This window comes from Oncorhynchus nerka, linkage group LG27 (genome assembly GCF_034236695.1).
Source record: "Oncorhynchus nerka isolate Pitt River linkage group LG27, Oner_Uvic_2.0, whole genome shotgun sequence".
In the NCBI taxonomy this organism is placed as follows: domain Eukaryota; kingdom Metazoa; phylum Chordata; class Actinopteri; order Salmoniformes; family Salmonidae; genus Oncorhynchus; species Oncorhynchus nerka.
This window is the reverse complement of record NC_088422.1, coordinates 24,703,532-24,724,021: the sequence shown is the minus strand read 5'-3', so window position 1 is coordinate 24,724,021 and position 20,490 is coordinate 24,703,532. Positions and strand designations below refer to the sequence as shown.

Here is a 20,490-nt window from a genome sequence, read left to right as displayed (position 1 = left end):
ATAGTACATTCAAATAATGTCTTTTGGCATGAACTGAATGTTTAAACATATTCATGAGTTATAATTAATATGAATTTTCATTATCTGTGCATGTCTTCTTTCTCAACTCATCAGTGCTCCTTCACTGGGAACAATAATAGAAACACAATACTTAGTATTGTATGGTGATAATAAGCTTGTTATAATACTGTTGGAAGTGGAACATTTGGGATCTCCTTGTTCTCATGTGTGTGAAGGTGGTTTTGTTCTTTACTATGGCTATAATTGGATTATGCTCTGCTCTTCTGTTTGTGTGTGTGTGTGTGTGTGTGTGTGTGTGTGTGTGTGTGTGTGTGTGTGTGTGTGTGTGTGTGTGTGTGTGTGTGTGTGTGTGTGCGTACAAGTGAGCGTGGCTTGTCCTTTCCACCTGGAACCTAAGCATATGCAGCTGACGAACGGAGGGTTTGCACAGACTGGAGAGAGCTGGAGAGATCTACTGGATGAAGGTAGAGTATATTACTTTATACATCCTAATACTGTATTTCATATTTCTATAACTTGCAAATAAGTAGCATAAGCAAAGGTTGTCTTGTAATTTGAGTTATTTTGCTAAAATAGGTAACACTTACATGCTTTCTGCATTTTATTTGGTCATTCATTTGAATAGTTTAAAGCTATAGTGTTAGTTCCAGTAACAATAGTGCTAGTTGCAGTTACATTCAAATATACTGTAATACTACAGTGGGTGTTTGTGCTTTTCTGGTAATTACATTTCATATTCATTTGGTAATGTTGCAGTGGCCTTTTACAAGCACTGGAATTATTTTCATGCATCTATGTATGTTTTCAATATTACACATAAATAATGTATTATTCAAAAACAAATTGATTGCATTTTGATGGTTTGGGAGCCTGTCTCATTGGAGTATGAGTGTTCTTTTACATATAAATGCTGCTGACAAATAATGCAAGACATCTGAAACCAAAACAAAGAAAATCTTAGGGAAAAGAGAGACAGAGCATTTAAGTGCTTGAGTGAGAGATTAAATCCAATCTTAATGACTTGCTAAACTGCTTGTGAGGTAAATGGTCTGCTGTGAGGCAAAGCAAACACACACCCCCAGGCCCTCATCAGATGTGTTAGCATACCCACTGCTGGCTCTGCTTCCCATGCCAGATGAGTCAGGTACGTAAGTGCCCATTCACATGGCCACTATCAAGCACTTCCACTACCAGCCAGGGTCCATGGCCATGGGACCACTTTCACTATCATAGTGTTTAACAAATTATTCTAAGACATCAAATAACATATTTGGAATCATGTAGTAACCAAAAAACTTAACTTAAGGTAGGCGTCCCGCTAGCGGTGAAACTGGAGGGAGTGCAATTCAAATAAATAATCATACAAATCATGGATATTAAAAATTTAGGTACATACAAATGTCTTATATCGGTTTAAAGCTTAAATTTGTGTTAATCTAACTGCACTGTCCGATTTACAGTAGGCTTTTCAGCGAAAGCATGCCATGTGATTGTTTGAGGATGGCGCCCCACGTCAAAATATTTTTCCAGCGGCATAGGTTTCATAAATTCACAAATAGCGATTACAAATTCACGGACTTTTTGAAAATCTTCCTCTGATTTGTCATCCAAAGGGTCCCAGCTATAACATGTAGTGTCGTTTTGTTAGATAGAATCCTTCTTTATATCCCAAAAAGTCAGTTTAGTTGGCGCCATCGATTTGAGTAATCCACTCGTTCAACATGCCAAGATAGGAATCCGAAAATCTACCCCTAAACTTTGTTTGAAGAAGTCAAAATATGTTTCTAACCAATCCTCAGACACCCAAAAATGTCATTAAACTATAATATTTCATACGGAAAGAAGTATGTTCAATAGGAAAACAATATTAACAAGTATGTGTCCTCTTCATCGCGCGAGCATTCACGAATTTCCAAGTCTGTGTCCCTGTAGTAAATCTCATTATTCTTACTCGTTTTGGAAGAAACAAGCCTGAAACCTTGAGCATTGAGTGCCGACATCCTGTGGAAGCCATGGGAATTGCATCCTGAGAGCTAGATTTCAGAATGCCTCTATACGATCCATTGTTATAGCATGGGCTCTCTCTCAAAAAAATTCTGGTTGGTTTTTCTTTGGATTTTCTCCTACCATATCTATTGTGTTATAGTCTCCTACATTATTTTAACATTTCTACAAACTCAAAGTGTCATCTTTCCAATGGTCCTAAGTATATGCATATCCTGGCTTCAGGGCCTGAGCAGCAGGCAGTTTACTTTGGGCACGCCAGTCAGGTGGAAATTGAGAAAAAAAGGACCCTAGCCTGAAGAAGATTTATTTAATTTTAATTTGTAAAATCTAAATATATTTTATATTTGAGATTCTTCAAAGTAGCCACCCTTTGCCTTGATGACAGCTTTGCACACTCTCTCAACCAGCTTCACCTAGAATGCTTTTCCAACAGTCTTGAAGGAGTTCCCACATATTCTGAGCACTTGTTGGCTGCTTGTCCTTCACTCTGCGGTCCAAATCATCCCAAACCATCTCATTCCTTCTTGATCAAATAGCCCTTAACCTGGAGAAGTGTTGGGTCATTGTCCTGTTGGAAAAACAAATGATAGTTCCACTAAGAGCAAACCAGATGGGATGGCGTAACGCTGCAGAATGTTGTGGTAGCCACGCTGGTTAAGTGTGCCTTGAATTCTAAACGCAGAATGTTGTGGTAGCCACGCTGGTTAAGTGTGCCTTGAATTCTAAATAAATCACTGACAGTGTCACCAGCAAAGCACCCCCACACAATTACACCTCCATGCTTAACGGTGGGAACCACATGCGGAGATCATCAGTTCACCTACTCTGCGTCTCACAAAGACACAATGGTTGGTTCTCTGAACAGTTGATTTTGAGATGTGTCTGTTACTTGAACTCTGTGAAACATTTATTTGAGGGGTCATGGTATGGGCAGGCATAAACTACGGACAACTAACACAATTGCATTTTATCGATTGCAATTTGAATGCACAGAGATACCGTGACGAGATCCTGAGGCCCATTGTCGTGCCATTCATCCACCACCATCACATCATGTTTGAGCATAATAATGTACTGCCTCATGTCCCAAGGATCTATACACAATTCCTGGAATCTGAAAATGTCCCAGTTCTTCCATGGCCTCCATACTCACCAGACATGTCACCCCGGGAGCATGTTTGGGATGCTCTGGATCGATGTGTATGACAGCATGTTCCAGATAATATCCAGCAACTTCACACAGCCATTGAAGAGGAGTGGGACAACATTCCTCAGGCCACAATCAACAGCCTGATCAACTCTATGAGATCTGCCGCGCTGCATGAGGCAAATAGTGGTCTCACCAGATACTGACTGGTTTTCTGATCCACGTCCCTACTTTTTTTTTAAAGGTATCTGTATTCCCAGTCATGTGAAATTCATAGATTAGGGCCAAATTAATTTATTTCATTTGATTGATTTCGTTATATGAACTGTAACTCAGTCAAATCTTTGAAATTATTTTTTTGTTGCGTTTATAGTTTTGTTCAGTGTAGATTGTAGGCCAGACCTACAAACTTGGACGCTACAGACGATTTTGTGAGGAGACTGATTTTCAGGACAATTCATGGTCTGACAGACACTGCTCCTAACTGTCACCTTTCACCGCAGATTGAGATGCATACAATGCAAAAATATATCTCTAGCTTAAACTGACTGATTCTGTTTAGATTTTTAGTTATTATGCTAATTAATTTTATTTGGGGGCACGGACATCGCCTCTAAGGGGTTAAGTTTTCTGTGTCCACACTGTCTGCACTGTTACACTTAAATTAGTGTCGAATTGTTAGGCGTCTACTTCAAATATTTACATTGAATGGAAATTGAAGTGTAAGCTTTGTTGCCTTTGGTGTTGTATGTTTCCATACTTTTAAAATCAATGTTCATGTGCGTGAAACACATGCCTCTATGAGCACCAACTGTCACATCACATAGTCATTCTATCCTTACATGGACATGTTGGGCTGAGCATGAAAGCCCATGTGATCAGACAGGCAGCTTTCTTCCAGGGGGGCTGATGATAACTGATCTTCACAGTACAAAGCTCCGCAGTCCTTTTCATGTCACCTTCATTGAGTGGAGGGGCTGCTGCTGCTGAACTGGAGGATGAAGTGGCTGGCCCATTGAAGAGAGTAAAGAGGCTAGGAACAGACAATGCTCCACTGCCATCGCGGTGCCACTGACACACACAACCAAAATAGGTATCATACAGAGAGAGACAGAGAGAGAAAGAGAGTGGTGCTAAGTGAGCTCTTTCATATATTACATGGAGCACTGAGAAAATGCATACACACATGCACAAAAGATCTGCAGTAGTGCAACACAATTGGCAACCCCTTTGGATGCAAAATATTATTAGTTACGCACTATAATAAATCCACAATGAGATGAATAATTGCAAACAACACAGGGAAAATTTGAAATAAACTAGGCCCCTGATAGAACTGGTCCAACATCCAAGCTACCTTTTTTAAACCTACTTATATAAGATGATGGGCACAATGTTTCTCAGGACACGTACACTGCTGGTGCCATGGACGAGCCTCTCTGGACCTCAGTGTCAGGTGGAGCCCTGCAGTAAGATGCTCGAGTCTATGTTTGTCTGCAGTTCCCCTCCTGTGACCTCTCACCTTTGGCTGCTCATTCTCTCCTGCTCTCTTCATGGTCAACCAGCCCTGTCTGACCTGGGTGAGTGAGAGGCAAACTAAACACAGGGTTTACAGTATGTATGCTCTCCCTTTTGTTGCTGTTAATGCCGTTTAATATTAAAGAGTGGGGCCAAATGTGGTCATGAACTTGGTGTTCCCTAATGATTGTATCCATAATTAATGCATAGACTGGTTGCTGCACAATTATTGCATAATACTGGTGATTTTTTTCTCGTCATATCATTAATGACACTTACAGAACAACGTTTTCATTAGAGATAGGTCCACCTTTATGAATTGCAACACTAATACTACGAGATAATTATGTATCAATTCAATTCTATCATGATTTCTGCAATGATCGAGACCAGTTTTTCTAAATAGTCCCAATGCTAATTTCCATACCCCATGTATAATGTGACAAAAGGCTTAAAAAAAAACCTGCTTCAGCTTCCTCTGTCTCCTAGCAACATGCAGCTTCACACCACACTGTAATCTGTGATTTCTCTCAGTCCTCAGGTAGACTGGATGTTTGGGAACATATTCAATCATTAGATTTTTAGTAAATTCATATATTAATGTTATTGAATCCTGTTATGTTTTTAAAATTTTATTCTGTAGAGTAATAACTCAAAACAATACTCACTTTTGCTGGGTACTTCACTGTCAATGATTGCATCTAACATTAATGTTTTGAAGTAAAGTATAATTTTTACTATACATAACTAGCAATGTAGGTGCCTAACTGGTGCACTGATCATTTCTGTATCCTTTCCTATGACAAGATACTGACAATTAGACTGACTGGGTCTCATGTCTTACTTAACATAACTTATAGGATCAACCCTTAATAGGGAAGTCTCAGAATACAGTTTGTCAATTTGCCGCCTGTTCTCTCTCTCCGGTTTGTATCTCACACTTGTGTCTGTGTTCAGTGTTCTCCACCCATCCAGAGGACGGTGTTGGTGTACTGGGTGCTCCCCTCACACTGTACTGTGCAGTGTATGACTCCAGCAGCCAGGGGGAACTGTCTGTTAGATGGGAGAGGGCCAGTGGAGAGCCAGCACCATTGACTCCTGGTCCTGGCAGAGGGATCCACCAATTGGCCAACGGATCTCTGTTCTTCCCCCAGCTGAGAGAGGGGGACCTGGGGAGATATGTCTGTAGTGCAGGCATTGGAGCCAAACACATCATGACTGTTGTCCAAGTGATGGAAGCTGGTTAGTTGGCCTTCTCAGCTCTTCTATATGCTTCTGCTGAAATAATACAATGCATTAGCTTTAATACACATATTATCTGGCTTTTTTGTGAAATCTGTCTCGGAAATGAGAAAAACATAGATACATTGGATTCTTTGTTTGATACTGTGTGTCTTTGTGTGTAGACCTGGAGGTGGTGTTCTTCAGTCCTCAGTCTCAGACAGTCAGTGAGGGTCGGCCAGTGTTCCTCCAGTGTGTCTCAGGGGACAGCTCCCCCCCAGCACACATCACCTGGCTCAAAGACAACACACTCTTCACCAAAGGCGCTCAGATTCAGGTATCAAATGCATTAGGCTTTGCATGTATTGTATGGATTTGATCGCATGTCCATTTTTATGTCTTTGTGTATGTACATTTGATTGTGTGTGGCTGTGTATGTTTAAATACAAAGTGTGTTTCTCCAGGGTCAATATGGAGGGGGTAACCAGAGGAAGACCTCAGGCACTCTTCACCTCTCTAATGTCTCAATAGAGGACGACGGGGAATACGTCTGTGTCACACACAACACCTTACTGAACACCAGCCGGGAAAGCAAGGCAGCTACACTCACAGTACAAGGTGAGACAATGCACAGCCTCTCCCCTACTCCCTATCCCTTCTGTCTGCCCTGTCCTGTCCTCTTAGAACAGCATGGATGACGGAACTAGTGTTGAGGTCGGTCTGTTTCTGTTTCTGTATCCTGTATGAAAGCAGTGGTGGAAACAGTACACAATTGTCTAACTATGAAGGTAAAGATTTCACCTTTATTTCACCTTTATTTAACCAGGTAGGCTAGTTGAGAACAAGTTCTCATTTGCAACTGCGACCTGGCCAAGATAAAGAAATGCAGTTCGACACATACAACAACACAGTGTTACACATGGAATAAACAAAACATACAATCAATAATACAGTAGGAAAATATATATATGTATATAATGTATATATATAAAAATACAATAAATAGGCCATGGTGGCAAAGTAATTACAATATAGCAATTAAACACTGGAATGGTAGGATGTGCAGAGGATGAATGTGCAAGTTGAGATACTGGGGTGCAAAGGAGCAAGATAAATAAATAAATCATAAATACAGTATGGGGATGAGGTAGATTGGATGGGCTATTTACAGATGAGCTATGTACAGGTGCAGTGATCTGTGAGCTGCTCTGACAGCTGGTGCTTAAAGCTAGTGACGGAGGTAAGAGTCTCCAGCTTCAGAGATTTTTGTAGTTTGATCCAGTCATTGGCAGCAGAGAACTGGAAGTCGAGGCGGCCAAAGGAGGAATTGGCTTTGGGGTGACCAGTGAGATATACCTGCTGGAGCGCGTGCTACAGGTGGGTGCTGCTATGGTGACCAGTGAGCTGAGATAAGGCGGGGCTTTACCTAACAGAGACTTGTAGATGACCTGGAGCCAGTGGGTTTGGCGACGAGTATGAGGCGAGGGCCAGCCAACGAGAGCATACAGGTCGCAGTGGTGGGTAGTATATGGGGCTTTGGTGACAAAACTAATGGCACTGTGATAGACTACATCCAATTTGTTGAGTAGAGTGTTGGAGGCTATTTTGTAAATGACATCGCCGAAGTCAATGATCGGTAGGATAGTCCGTTTTACGAGGGTATGTTTGGCAGCATGAGTGAAGGATGCTTTGTTGCGAAATATGAAGCTGATTCTAGATTTAACTTTGGATTGGAGATGCGTAATGTGAGTTTGGAAGGAGAGTTTACAGTCTAATCAGACACCTAGGTATTTGTAGTTCTCACCCCCCCCCCCTTAAAAGATTTAGATGCACTATTGTAAAGTGGCTGTTCCACTGGATGTCTTAAGGTGAACGCACCAATTTGTAAGTCGCTCTGGATAAGAGCGTCTGCTAAATGACTTAAATGTAAATGTAAATGTAGTTGTCCACATATTGTAAGTCAGAACCGGCCAGAGTAGTGATGCTGGACGGGCGGGCAGGTGTGGGCAGCGAGCAGTTGTAGGCCACGGAAGGAGAGTTGTATGGCATTGAAGATTGTCTGGAGGTTGGTTAACACAGTGTCCAAAGATGGGCCAGAAGTATACAGAATGGTGTCGTATGCGTAGAGGTGGATTAGAGAATCACCAGCAGCAAGAGCGACATCATTGATGTATACAGAGAAAATTGTATATAAGAGTCAGCCTGAGGATTGAACCCTGTGGCTCCCCCATAGAGACTGCCAGAGGTCCGGACAACAGGCCCTCCGATTTGACACACTGAACTCTGTCACAGAAGTAGTTGGTGAACCAGGTGAGGCAGTCATTTGAGAAACCGAGGCTATTGAGTCTGCCGATAAGAATGTGGTGATTGACAGAGTCGAAAGCCTTGGCTTAGTAAAGTACAGATACCCCTAAAAATGACTTAAGTAGAACTTTGAAGTATTTTTACTTTAAACTAAGCAAAAAAAGAAATGTCCTCTCACTGTCAACTGCGTTTATTTTCAGCAGACTTAACATGTGTAAATATTTGTATGAATATAACAAGATTCAACACCTGAGACATAAACTGAACAAGTTCCCCAGACATGTAACTATTAGAAATGGAATAATGTGTCCCTGAACAAAGGGGGGGTCAAAATCAAAAGTAACAGTCAGTATCTGGTGTGGCTACCAGCTGCATTAAGTACTGCAGTGCATCTCTCCTCATGGACTGCACCAGATTTGCCAGTTCTTGGTGTGAGATGTTACCCCACTCTTTCACCAAGACACCTGCAAGTTCCCGGACATTTCTGGAGGGAATGGCCCCAGCCCTCACCCTCCGATCCAACAGGTCCCAGACGTGCTCAATGAGATTGCGATCCGGGCTCTTCACTGGCCAATGCAGAACACTGACATTTCTGTCTTGCAGGAAATCACACACAGAACGAGCAGTATGGCTGGTGGCATTGTCATGCGGGAGGAGATTGCTTGCAATGACAACAATCTCAGTCCGATGATGCTGTGACACACCGCCCCAAACCATGACGGACCCTCCACCTCCAAATCGATCCTGCTCCAGAGTACAGGCCTCGGTGTAACGTTTATTCCTTCGACTATAAACGCGAATCCGACCATCACCCCTGGTGAGACAAAACCGCGGCTCGCTAGTGAAGAGCACTTTTTTGCCAGTCCTCTCTGGTCCAGCGACGGTGGGTTTGTGGCCATAGGCAACGTTGTTGCCGGTGATGTCTGGTGAGGACCTTCTTTACACCAGGTCTACGATCCCTCAGTCCATCCTTGCTCAGCCTATTGCGGACACTGATGGAGGGATTGTGCATTCCTGGTGTATTCCACTCGGGCAGTTGTTGTTGCCATCCTGTACCTGTCCCGCAGGTGTGATTTTCGGATGTACCGATCCTATGCAGGCGTTGTTACACGTGATCTGCCACTGTGAGGATGATCAGCTGTCCATCCTGTCTCCCTGTATGGGCCTTAGGCATCTCACAGTACGGACATTGCAATTTATTGCCCTGGCCACATCTGCAATCCTCATGCCTCCTTGCAGCATGACTAAGGCACGTTCACGCAGGGACCCTGGGAATCTTTCTTTTGGTGTTGTTCAGTCAGTAGAAAGGCCTCTTTAGTGTCCTAAGTTTTCATAACTGTGACATTAATTGCCTACCATCTGTAAGCTGTTAGTGTCTTAACGACCGTTCCACAGGTGCATGTTCATTAATTGTCTATGTTTTATTGAACAAGCATGGGAAACAGTGTTTAAACCCTTTACAATGAAGATCTGTGAAGTTATTTGGATTTGTACTAATTATCTTTGAAAGACAGGGTCCTGAAAAAGGGATGTTTCTTTTTTTGCTGCATTTACTTAACACTACTGTATCAATGTATACATCATTCCTGTAACTGATCCAAATCATATGCTGTATGCTAAATCAAGGTTGACTAAAGTAGGGCAACTAAACATGAGGAAACTGAACTTAGGAAAGAAAGCCACTATATAGTATTGAGGCACACCCCCATGTTTTTCTGTTGCTCTGCAGGAGTCCCTACAAGGCTGCAGATCACTCAGGGCCCTGACAACATCACAGTTGCCATAGAGACGGAGGCCTCCATGCGCTGTGTTGTCCGAGGCTTACCACCTCCCACAGTGCAATGGTTCAAAGACAGCCATCTCCTTGTGAACAACTCTGGCTTCAGTCTGCAGAACAAGGGACAGCTGCTTGTTTTCAAGTGAGATCTTGAGGACATTAAGACATTATAAAAGTTGTTTACCTTTAAATCAAATGTAAAAAGCAAGCAGCGATAACAAAAGTAATATTAATGTGTGTGGTGTGCTGTGCCCTTTATCCCCAGGAATGTGTCTGAGGATGATGAGGGTTCCTACCACTGTGAGGCCAGGAACAAGAGGGAGACAGTCAGGTCTAAGACTGCCTTTCTCCTTCCAGCAGGTGCTCTGGTTGTTGTCAATCAAACCCAAATATCATATCTATACTAGCCCATTTACTGACATACAGTACCTCCCTCCCTCTCCACAGTGATGGGGTGGACCTTTGTCCAGCAGCCTACCAACAAGTCTGTGAGGATGGGGGAGTCTGTTACTCTGGTTTGTAGACCCCCTTACAGCAGGCCTCCAACAACAGTGTCCTGGTTCAAAAACAACCGCCTCCTCGCTCCCAAGACACACTTCACTGTCAGGCCTAGTGGAGACCTCATCTTCCACAGGTGTGTGTGTACAGTGTGTGTGTGTATACAGTGTGTCTAGCTTATGACTAGATTATTTTTCTGTATGATGGTAATCCTCCAGTGAAACCAGACAGTTTCAAGCTGTAATTAACTGCTTGTTTCTCCAGTGTCTATGACACAGACAGTGGAGTCTACTTCTGCAGAGCATCCAATGTCTACCTGTACAGATCTGTGACCTCCAGAGCAGCCAGACTGACCGTTCTGGGTAGATACTGTATGACATCACACAGGATGTAGGCTTATTATTGTCTAGCCATGTGTCTGTATAAGAGATATTCAGGATGATACCTGATACAGCACGTTAATATTCATACAAATACACTTGCAATCATAATCTAAGACACAGTTAATTATCTGAGATATACTTCCTTAGGTACAGAAGTAACAAGCTAACCAGCCTATTCTTCCTCCTCCCCATGACCACCAGCATCTCCCTCGGTGAGGCTGTGGCCACAAGTGGTGACAGTCCCTGTAGGGGCCCAGGTGGTGTTCCAGTGCCAGGTCTGGGGACAGCCCCTCCCCTCCATTGTCTGGTCCAAACAGGGACGCTCCATTCAGACTGGTGGCAAGATCGCTGTGGGGTACGTTCAGTGTAACAGAGGTGGTTCTGTGAGGCTTTAGCTCAGTGGGCGAACACAGTCTTGTGTTACTGATCACTAGAGGAAGTATTTGGCGTAATCAACCAATCTGTCAGGAACCGTTAGCTTGCAGACCACTAACCTTCTTGTGGTAATGAATGACAAGCTTCTCTGTTCTCAGCGTGAGAAACACTACCCTCTACATCCTGTCTGTCAGGAGCTATGATGAGGGCACGTACACTTGTGAAGCCTCCAACACTGTGGGGCATGACCGGAGAACAGCTACTTTACGTGTCGCTGGTAACTTACCTTCCCCAGTACAGTACACACATTCTGTTTGATGTTATACTATAGAAGTGTGTGTATAATGGATGTCTGGATGCCTTAATAGAGCCGAGAACTGTTGATCATGCTACAAATCTTGGCCTATATCCCATGTATGGACAACAAAGTTAACTTCATCACATTAGCCGGAAGTGAAGCTCAGGTGTGTTTAAGGTGCTTAGTGTCTGAATGTATTGAGACAATGTGGTGCTCTCTCTCTCTCTCCCCCTCTCTCTGGCTTAGTAAGCCCCATCATAGTGTCCTTCCTGGGGGCAGTGAGCAGCTCAGAGGGGTCCTATGTGGTCCTGCCATGCAGGGCAGTGGGGGACCTCCCCATCAGGTACACCTGGACCAGGGGACACTCCATCACCCCAACCCTGGAGAGGCATGTAGATGGTGAGCCAGTCACATTTTAAATACAACTTACACCTGCCAAGAAAGATACCCTACCACATTCCCTTATGATGGCATAAATCCATTCTACTAGTGTTTACAGATCTGAAGAGATGAGATCGGTGTTAAGGAGAATAATGAGAACTTTGGTGAATGTGTGACTGTGCCTTCATGTGTGTGCAGATGAGGGGGCTCTGCATATCTCCAGTGTTCAGGTGTCTGATGCAGGGGACTATCACTGTACCGCTGAGAACATAGTGGGACGACAGCAGAGAAGAGCCACCCTCACCATCTCTGGTTTAACCATGTCTTTATGATATTACCTCAACATTAAAGTAGACCACTTTTGCAGCTTCAAAATGACTAACAAATATATATATATTCATAAATGAGTGAGACATAAGGTAATATACTTGACATCAACTTCTTATACCTGTGTAGTAACTTTGATTATTACAATAGAAACATTGTTGATACATAGGACTTTGGAAATTGCAATATAGTGCATCACTTTTCCTCTTGTGTACAGTAGTCACAAAAACTCTCAGCGCATTGCTATGCAATTACCAAAGTATTATGGAACAACATACTAATAAAATGTTGCTCCAAAAATAATGACAGTTTTATTACACAGGCACAATACCAATTTAATGTTAAGTGTTATTGAGAATGATAACAGTAACAAAATATGTCTATTAAGTGTTGAAAGGAAACTAAATATATAAAAAACGACCTTCTTGAATAAACTATGGCCAAGGTAGGTGTAAAATCATGTTAGTTTGTATTCAGCGTAAATATCCCTTTACAAATGTTATAGTGTGTGTTTGAAACAAGAACACTTTGCTTCAGATGGACAAAGAGGTTCAAAGTTGTTTTTGCTAAGCATCCAACTTGCTGTTTGCAATTGGCTTTTAATTTCTCTTCAGTATTTTCAGGTATCATAAAATTAAGGGTGTTGCTACAGATAAATCGTTTTCGCCCGATTTCTCAAAGCTAATGCTTCTATCACACCTACATCATCTTTGCATTTTGGTACACCAAAAGTACATTCATTTCCAATGGAATGTTGCGTTTGCCTTGCCAGCATTACATTGCATTGGCAAGTGCATACATTGGATTTGACAGAAATGGTAGCAGAATATAGGTATACATAACATTTTGCGCAATAAAGCAGTCGGTGTGATCAAGAGGTAAGATGTTTTTTTTTAAACGGGGGAAAAAAATATCAAGAGGAAAGATCTGGGTCACATTCTGCGCATGCGTTATTTTACGCACACATTTGTTTCTCTAGTCTTGATCACACCGATCCGGCTATGCATACAGTTTGACGCATACGACGATAAATACAATGTATGCACCACACAGAACGCACTGCAACTGCCTCTGCTGGGCAATGCTGCAAGGCAAACGCAGCGTTCCATTGGAAATTAATGTACTTCTGGTTTACCAAAATGCAATTTCAATGTCGATGTGATATAGGCGTAACGTAGCTGCTGCTCACCTCCCCTTCACATTTCGGTCTTTACTCACCCCCTTCTACCTCTGGACAGCCGAACTTTCTAGGCAGCCAAGCATTTAACTTATCGGAAAAGTAAAAATACATGTCAATAATATTTTTTGTGTAAAACATGTAAATAGCTGCATGTAGCCTACTCCCCACCTGAAAAAAAAAACATGACATCGCGCGTATGCTTTTCTGAGGCATGGAATGCAATAGTTCGAATAGTTTTGTGTACGACATGTGTACATGTACAGCCAAAGGCGATCAAGGAGGGGGGAGAGACTGTAAAATGGATTGGAATAAGGCAGCCAATCCAATAGTTTCTGAAAAGTAAAATATATATTTTAAGTAGTTGCTTTCTCAGATCTGTATTCAAATAGTTTAAAAATTAGTTACTTCTGGGATCTCTATTCAAATAGTTTCTGAGATCTGTATTTAAATAGTTTAAAAAAAGAGTTACTTTCTGGGATCTGTATTCAAATAGTTTCTGGGATCTGTATTCAAATAGTTTCTGAGATCTGTATTTAAATAGTTTCTGAGATCTGTATTCAAATAGTTTCTGAGATCTGTATTCAAATAGTTTCTGAGATCTGTATTTAAATAGTTTCTGAGATCTGTATTTAAATAGTTTCTGAGATCTGTATTCAAATAGTTTCTGAGATCTGTATTCAAATAGTTTCTGAGATCTGTATTCAAATAGTTTCTGAGATCTGTATTTAAATAGTTTCTGAGATCTGTATTTAAATAGTTTCTGAGATCTGTATTCAAATAGTTTCTGAGATCTGTATTCAAATAGTTTCTGAGATCTGTATTTAAATAGTTTTAAAAAATAGTTACTTTCTGGGATCTGTATTCAAATAGTTTCTGTGATCTGTATTTAAATAGTTTTAAAAAATAGTTACTTTCTGGGATCTGTATTCAAATAGTTTCTGTGATCTGTATTTAAATAGTTTTAAAAAATAGTTACTTTCTGGGATCTGTATTCAAATAGTTTCTGAGATCTGTATTTAAATAGTTTTAAAAAATAGTTACTTTCTGGGATCTGTATTCAAATAGTTTCTGTGATCTGTATTTAAATAGTTTTAAAAAATAGTTACTTTCTGGGATCTGTATTCAAATAGTTTCTGGGATCTGTATTCAAATAGTTTCTGAGATCTGTATTCAAATAGTTTCTGAGATCTGTATTTAAATAGTTTTAAAAAATAGTTACTTTCTGGGATCTGTATTCAAATAGTTTCTGAGATCTGTATTCAAATAGTTTCTGAGATCTGTATTCAAATAGTTTCTGAGATCTGTATTTAAATAGTTTCTGAGATCTGTATTCAAATAGTTTCTGAGATCTGTATTTAAATAGTTTCTGAGATCTGTATTCAAATAGTTTCTGAGATCTGTATTCAAATAGTTTCTGAGATCTGTATTTAAATAGTTTCTGAGATCTGTATTTAAATAGTTTCTGAGATCTGTATTTAGTTTCTGAATCTGTATTTAAATAGTTTCTGAGATCTGTATTCAAATAGTTTCTGAGATCTGTATTCAAATAGTTTCTGAGATCTGTATTCAAATAGTTTCTGAGATCTGTATTCAAATAGTTTCTGAGATCTGTATTCAAATAGTTTCTGAGATCTGTATTTAAATAGTTTTAAAAAATAGTTACTTTCTGGGATCTGTATTCAAATCGTTTTGAAAAGTCGTTACTTTATGGGGTCTGTATTCAAATATGCTCATCATTTTCTTCTCTATCTTAAGCTGAAGATGACCCAGCTGATAGAGAAAGGCAGCATAGACAGATTGTATCTGCAGTGAGTAATAATGAGGTTGGTGTGGAAGTCTATCGCTTGTCTGCTGAATTGTTTACCATAATCAGTAGTAGACAAGTCTAACATCCCGAGTCACATCTTTGTGTCTCTCTTCAGTTGTGTAATTATTTAAAACGGCTTTCAGTGGCTCACTGTGTTATGCATTTTATCAATGCCAAATTTTATGAATCTGACAAACATCTTTTCACAAATTGCAGGTTCCAAAGACTGAAGCAGAGCAGAGAACTCCCCTGTCCAGTAATGACCTGAGTCTAGTTCAGCATTCTGAGATGACCCACTCACATGTCTCCCTACAGGGAGGAAGCACAGGTGTGTACAGACAAAAACATAAACTGTAGAATGCAGTGCAGGCACATCCTTGTACTAACTACCCTTTGCTCTATTTACTTGCCAAAACAATATTTGACTTTTTTTTATGTAACGTGCATTCTTTAGATTTTGAATCACACTCTTTGACATCAACTTTATACAGTCAGCTATTGAGCCTAGAAACCCAAAGAAAGCAGTGGTTTTCTTGGTGTTCTACTAGCATGCATTGTTTTGTTTGATACCATTATTTTCTATTTGCAGTCCGAGCAACTCAAAGAGACTCAAGCAATGACATCCCCCAAGTGTCTACTCCTGACACTCTACGACTGTTCTCGTCTCTCAGGCAGACAGCTTTAGGACTAGCAGGTCTCTACAGAGGACAAACAGGACTGCTGGTTCCACCTGACCTTCACTCTCTGCTCCCATTGGACCTGGCCTCGGCCAATCCAACCCAGTCCCCAGTCACACAGATCCAGCATCCGGTGCTACAACCCCTACCTCCACCTCTATTTGAACCCTTAGACTTACTCACACAACCTTCAGTAACTCATAGAGTCATCTCACTCACTCAGATTCAAATAATACCTAACCAGCCAACATTAACACACAACCCACCCCCAGTGACACAACGGCAGGTTTTAGTCCCAGATAGCCAATCTCCATTAACACAGTCCATATCCCAAAGCCTCCACAACCAGCCATCAGTCATGCATATCCAGCGTCAAGTCACTGAGCAACCAATTAAACCTCTAAACCACATTGGAAGATTTACCCAGTCTCTGGTCTCACTCCCGCAGCTTCCAGACTCTTCCAGCCACCCGTCTGATCCCTTTACCCAGCGTCCTGATTCTCTTACCCAGCCCAAAGAACCTTTGACTCAGTCTCTACTCATTCACGGCCTGCATGCTCCCGACTCAATCGCTCAAACCCACCATCCTGTACCTCAAAGTAATCCTTCAGACCCACATATCCAGAATCCTAGCACCATCACCCTGTTTTCACGCTCACAAACCCAGACTCAACCATCCAAAACTCAGCCTCAACCATCACCAACCCAGCATGAACCTACACAAACCCAGCGTACAGATCTACTCATCCAGCCTTCAGGATCAAACACCCATCTTCCTGACCTGATCACCACACCCCCCACCCCTGACCCCCAGGGCCCTAGTGCCCCCTATGCCTCCACCCCAGACCCCCTGCAGCAGAACACGAGCCAGCCTGCTAACCCAGCCAAACCAACCAGGCCCAATGACACAGAGCCCACAGAGTGGCTGAAGAGTAACACCTCTCAGTCCCCCATGAGGACCAATGAGGACCCCAGGTAGGGCACCATGCGGTACAGAGACAGGAGGAGGGAGACGGAGGGGACTTTTATTCCTCCCAGGCTTGCCTGCTTACATCACGGTTCCCCAACTAGCAGCTCGCCACAAGTGATTTTATTTGCCCCCCCCATGTTTTCTGAGCAAAAACAACACATTTTATTTTTTATTGTTGCGCATAAAAGACTGTAAAAACATCAGCAAATCAGTTCCAAGTTATTTTAATTTGGAACATTTTCCCCAAAGTATTCCCACGCATAATAGAGAGATATATGTTACCGTTTACAAATGTAAGCGAGGTTTGAAATGGTTTAGGCAAGTATTATATCTGTTTGGGCTTCTTGCGGTCAATTTGCAGTCTACATAATATTTGTGATTATGTTCCAGCCCCATGACCATCCGCTCAAGTAAAAATCGGGCCACAACTGAATCTAGTTGATGATCCCTGCCTTACATCATACAGTAGATAGTTTCCACTGTCTCTGCTTACAGTGTACATACATTTATTTGAGAAAAGCAAAATACTCAATGTTTTAAGTAATGGAATGCAACAACAAGGCTTAATCAATGCAAGAACTTTCAAGACCTGAATTTCTTAAAATAGATAATGATCTGCAAAAGATGTCCGGATTTGGTTTGGTGAAGATTGTAGATACCGGTAAGCAGCTTTTATCTATCTGGGGCTGACAGGCTTAAACTCCAGATGAAACTCCACCACAGCTGCTATCACTTTATCTTGCTTACATAGTTGCACGAGTTACGACATGCACTTGGGCGTATTATTCTGTTGACTGTAACGACCTAACGTTCTGCATGATGAGACCATGACTTGGTTATGTTCCTAATGATTTTGATTGGATAATGTTGCAAGAGAAATGTACATCACAACTGAACCTCCTAATATCCAAAGTCTGTCTTTTACATACTGTATTTGGATCTTCAGACAATTATAATCACCATTAACAATGAGAATAATTGAACACTCTCTCTCGCTCTGTCTCATTCCCTCTCTCTCCTCCCCCAGAGTAAAGCCTCCTCCTCCGTGGCTTCCAGTGCTGGAGAAACATGACATCCCCATCGTGGTGGGAGTGGGTGTGTCTATGGCCTTCATCTTCATCACCATGGCCTTCTACTCCCTGGTCCAGAAGAACGAGCCTGTCCCCACTATTAGAAGTCAGTGGGCCTGTTTAGCTCACTGTAACTTCCTTCTATTGTCCACCCTTTGGCATACTGTACTCATTGTTTAAAATACTCTAAGACAAGACACTCTCATAACAAATCAGGTCACCCCCTAGGAATGTGGGAACCCCTATAAAAAATATCAAAATTGTTTTGCTCATTCCCAAGATTCTGTATGTGATTTAAACCCTGCATTGAGTCAGAAGTGGAAATATTAATTTCTCTTATTGAATCCCATTAGCCTTGTCTTCCACAGTTCCCAGGAACCTGGGCGTCCCATGCAGACATGCTGAAGGTCTGGACACTGGGAGGACCTATGAGAACAGGTGACTGGTTTCAGCGCTATTGTTTTTGTTGTGGAGGATATCTCTATGAAAATAGGACCGTACTTTCCCTAATGGCTAATATTAAGTATATGTATCCTCTGTTCTGAAAGGGCATTTGAGGATGATGATTTGGTGGCTGTGATTGAACAAAGCCCCAACACATCAGATACACGCGCAAGGCCTCCTGCCCCCAGCCCAGTCACTGTGATGATAGACCCTGCCTCTGATGACACACAGCCCCCGCACACTCCAGAACACTCGTTCATAGCAGAGACCTATCTTGAGCCCAGCGAAGACACACAGGTCAGTGTGTGTGTGCATGAATATGTAAAATTGGTTCAAATATAGCATTTCCCACACATTACCATACCAATATATTACAAATTCAGTTGCAGCAGCTGTCTGGATCCTTTCCACTTCAGGTTGACCACTTCCTGGATGAAGAGAAGGAATGCAGCCTGTCTCACCCCAGTATCCAGCTGCAGTGTGTGGAGGACTGGGGGGGCGGAGGAGTAGAATACGGACAATGCCAGGGCCAAGAAATCCTACCCCATCCCCCCCCTCTCTCTCCTTTCCCACCTCCTGTGCGTGAGGAAAGCCTGCGCTCCTCCCTGACCCTCCAGACAGCTGAGCCCTATGCCACACCGGTCCGCCACAGTGTCAGCATCTGCCACAGTAATGCCCCCCTCCTCCTCTCCCACTGCATCTCCCTGGGCCTTACCACCGTCGCCGTTGATGTCCACTTCTACCCAGCAGCCCCTGCTTCCACCACCACGACTGTGGCAGCCGTCACCCAGATCAATGCTACCACCGCTACTGCACCAGGGCCCCAGCTCAGCTCCCGATTGGCCCACAGTCAGGAGCATGACCAATCGGCTCCTACCGTGCGCCAGAGTAAGTAACTAGATAGAGGGAAAGGCAGATGGAGAGATTATTCCAACACAGATGTTGCCATTAGTCTCCACTGGAGAGTTTGGCTGGATTGTTGGTCGTCTTCACATCTCAACTGTCTTGTTCTGACAGTGGTGAGGAGAATGTGTGTGTATCAAAAAGAGCGATCCATCTGGATTCTGGAACCATCCACTGAAGACTATAGGACAACTGCCTTTACTCTGATGCCTTTAATCAACCTAAAATGCTCTACACATACTGTACCAGTCAGCTACAAATGTGTCAATAACAAAGTAATGTCAATGTATTCTGTTTCTGTCCTTCGCAAAGAAAAATCACGAGAATAATTTATTCATATAAATTATTTCTGCTGTTTTTTATTTTCTTACTACTGAAAGCCTTTGAATAGGGAAACAATGTATTATGTCTTCAATGTGTATTACAAATGTCAGTTACATAATGGTTCTTTAGGCCTAAAATAATGTATTCATAGGAAGCAAAAACAATGTAATATAGGCAAAAAACATATTAACTGCATCCATAACCCTCTACATGCCATGGTTTCTGACTTTACTGAGTATATAGTGTTGTGTACATGTCCATTATATTTATATACTTCATAAACTAGTTTGAATGTGCAAATACATTTTTATCAGTTGTATATTCTACAATGAAAAAAGCCAAGGAGAAAACAGAGGTGTACAAAATATTGCAATCTTTGTTGCTGTACACTTCCTATTCAGGTAACCCCCCCCCTCTCTCTCTCTGTTGGGCCATAAACAGACTGTTACTTCTGTGCTGAAACCAAAGGAAGATGTTATGACGACAGGGCTTAAGTCCCAACTGAGACCCAGTGGACCCACAATTGAGATGATCAGTGATTTTATGTGTTCATTATCTGGATCAGTTAACTTTATGTTCAGTGAAATGTCTCAATTTCATTAATTTCCTTTTCTACCACCATGAATTCACCCCTCAGACATTACTGTGTAACAATTTAGAATTCTGTTTTTTTATCATTGTATTTGTTTCAACAACATGTACCGTATCAATTGTTCCTAACAATGACAATGTCAACAGAAGTGATCGTAAACAAAGGTTTTTATTTTGTAATATTACATATTTATTTTGGTGTATAAAAATATCTTTAGTGATCTTGTTACCTTTGTATGGGTGATAAAATAGCAACTAAAAATATTA

General features: G+C 41.8%; 1 protein-coding gene across 2 annotated transcripts; it reads left to right on the top strand.

Annotated features, from left to right (window-relative positions):
- Positions 1 to 431: 431 nt before the first annotated feature.
- On the top strand, positions 432 to 20,459 carry LOC115111432 (mucin-2-like). 2 transcript variants are annotated; one of them, XM_029637470.2, is made up of 20 exons: positions 432 to 485; positions 4,580 to 4,755; positions 5,651 to 5,935; positions 6,100 to 6,251; positions 6,379 to 6,532; positions 9,948 to 10,137; positions 10,261 to 10,355; positions 10,443 to 10,629; positions 10,758 to 10,855; positions 11,078 to 11,231; positions 11,410 to 11,528; positions 11,796 to 11,948; positions 12,129 to 12,242; positions 15,193 to 15,260; positions 15,461 to 15,572; positions 15,834 to 16,896; positions 17,919 to 18,067; positions 18,330 to 18,399; positions 18,510 to 18,702; positions 18,822 to 20,459. In XM_029637470.2, the coding sequence occupies exons 2-20, from the start codon at positions 4,650 to 4,652 to the stop codon at positions 19,299 to 19,301; spliced, it is 3,942 nt and encodes a 1,313-aa protein (XP_029493330.2). In that variant the 5' UTR covers positions 432 to 485; positions 4,580 to 4,649; the 3' UTR covers positions 19,302 to 20,459. The 2 variants fall into 2 exon arrangements, with proteins under 2 accessions (XP_029493330.2, XP_029493329.2); XM_029637469.2 differs by having other exon boundaries at positions 18,315 to 18,399.
- Positions 20,460 to 20,490: the final 31 nt, after the last annotated feature.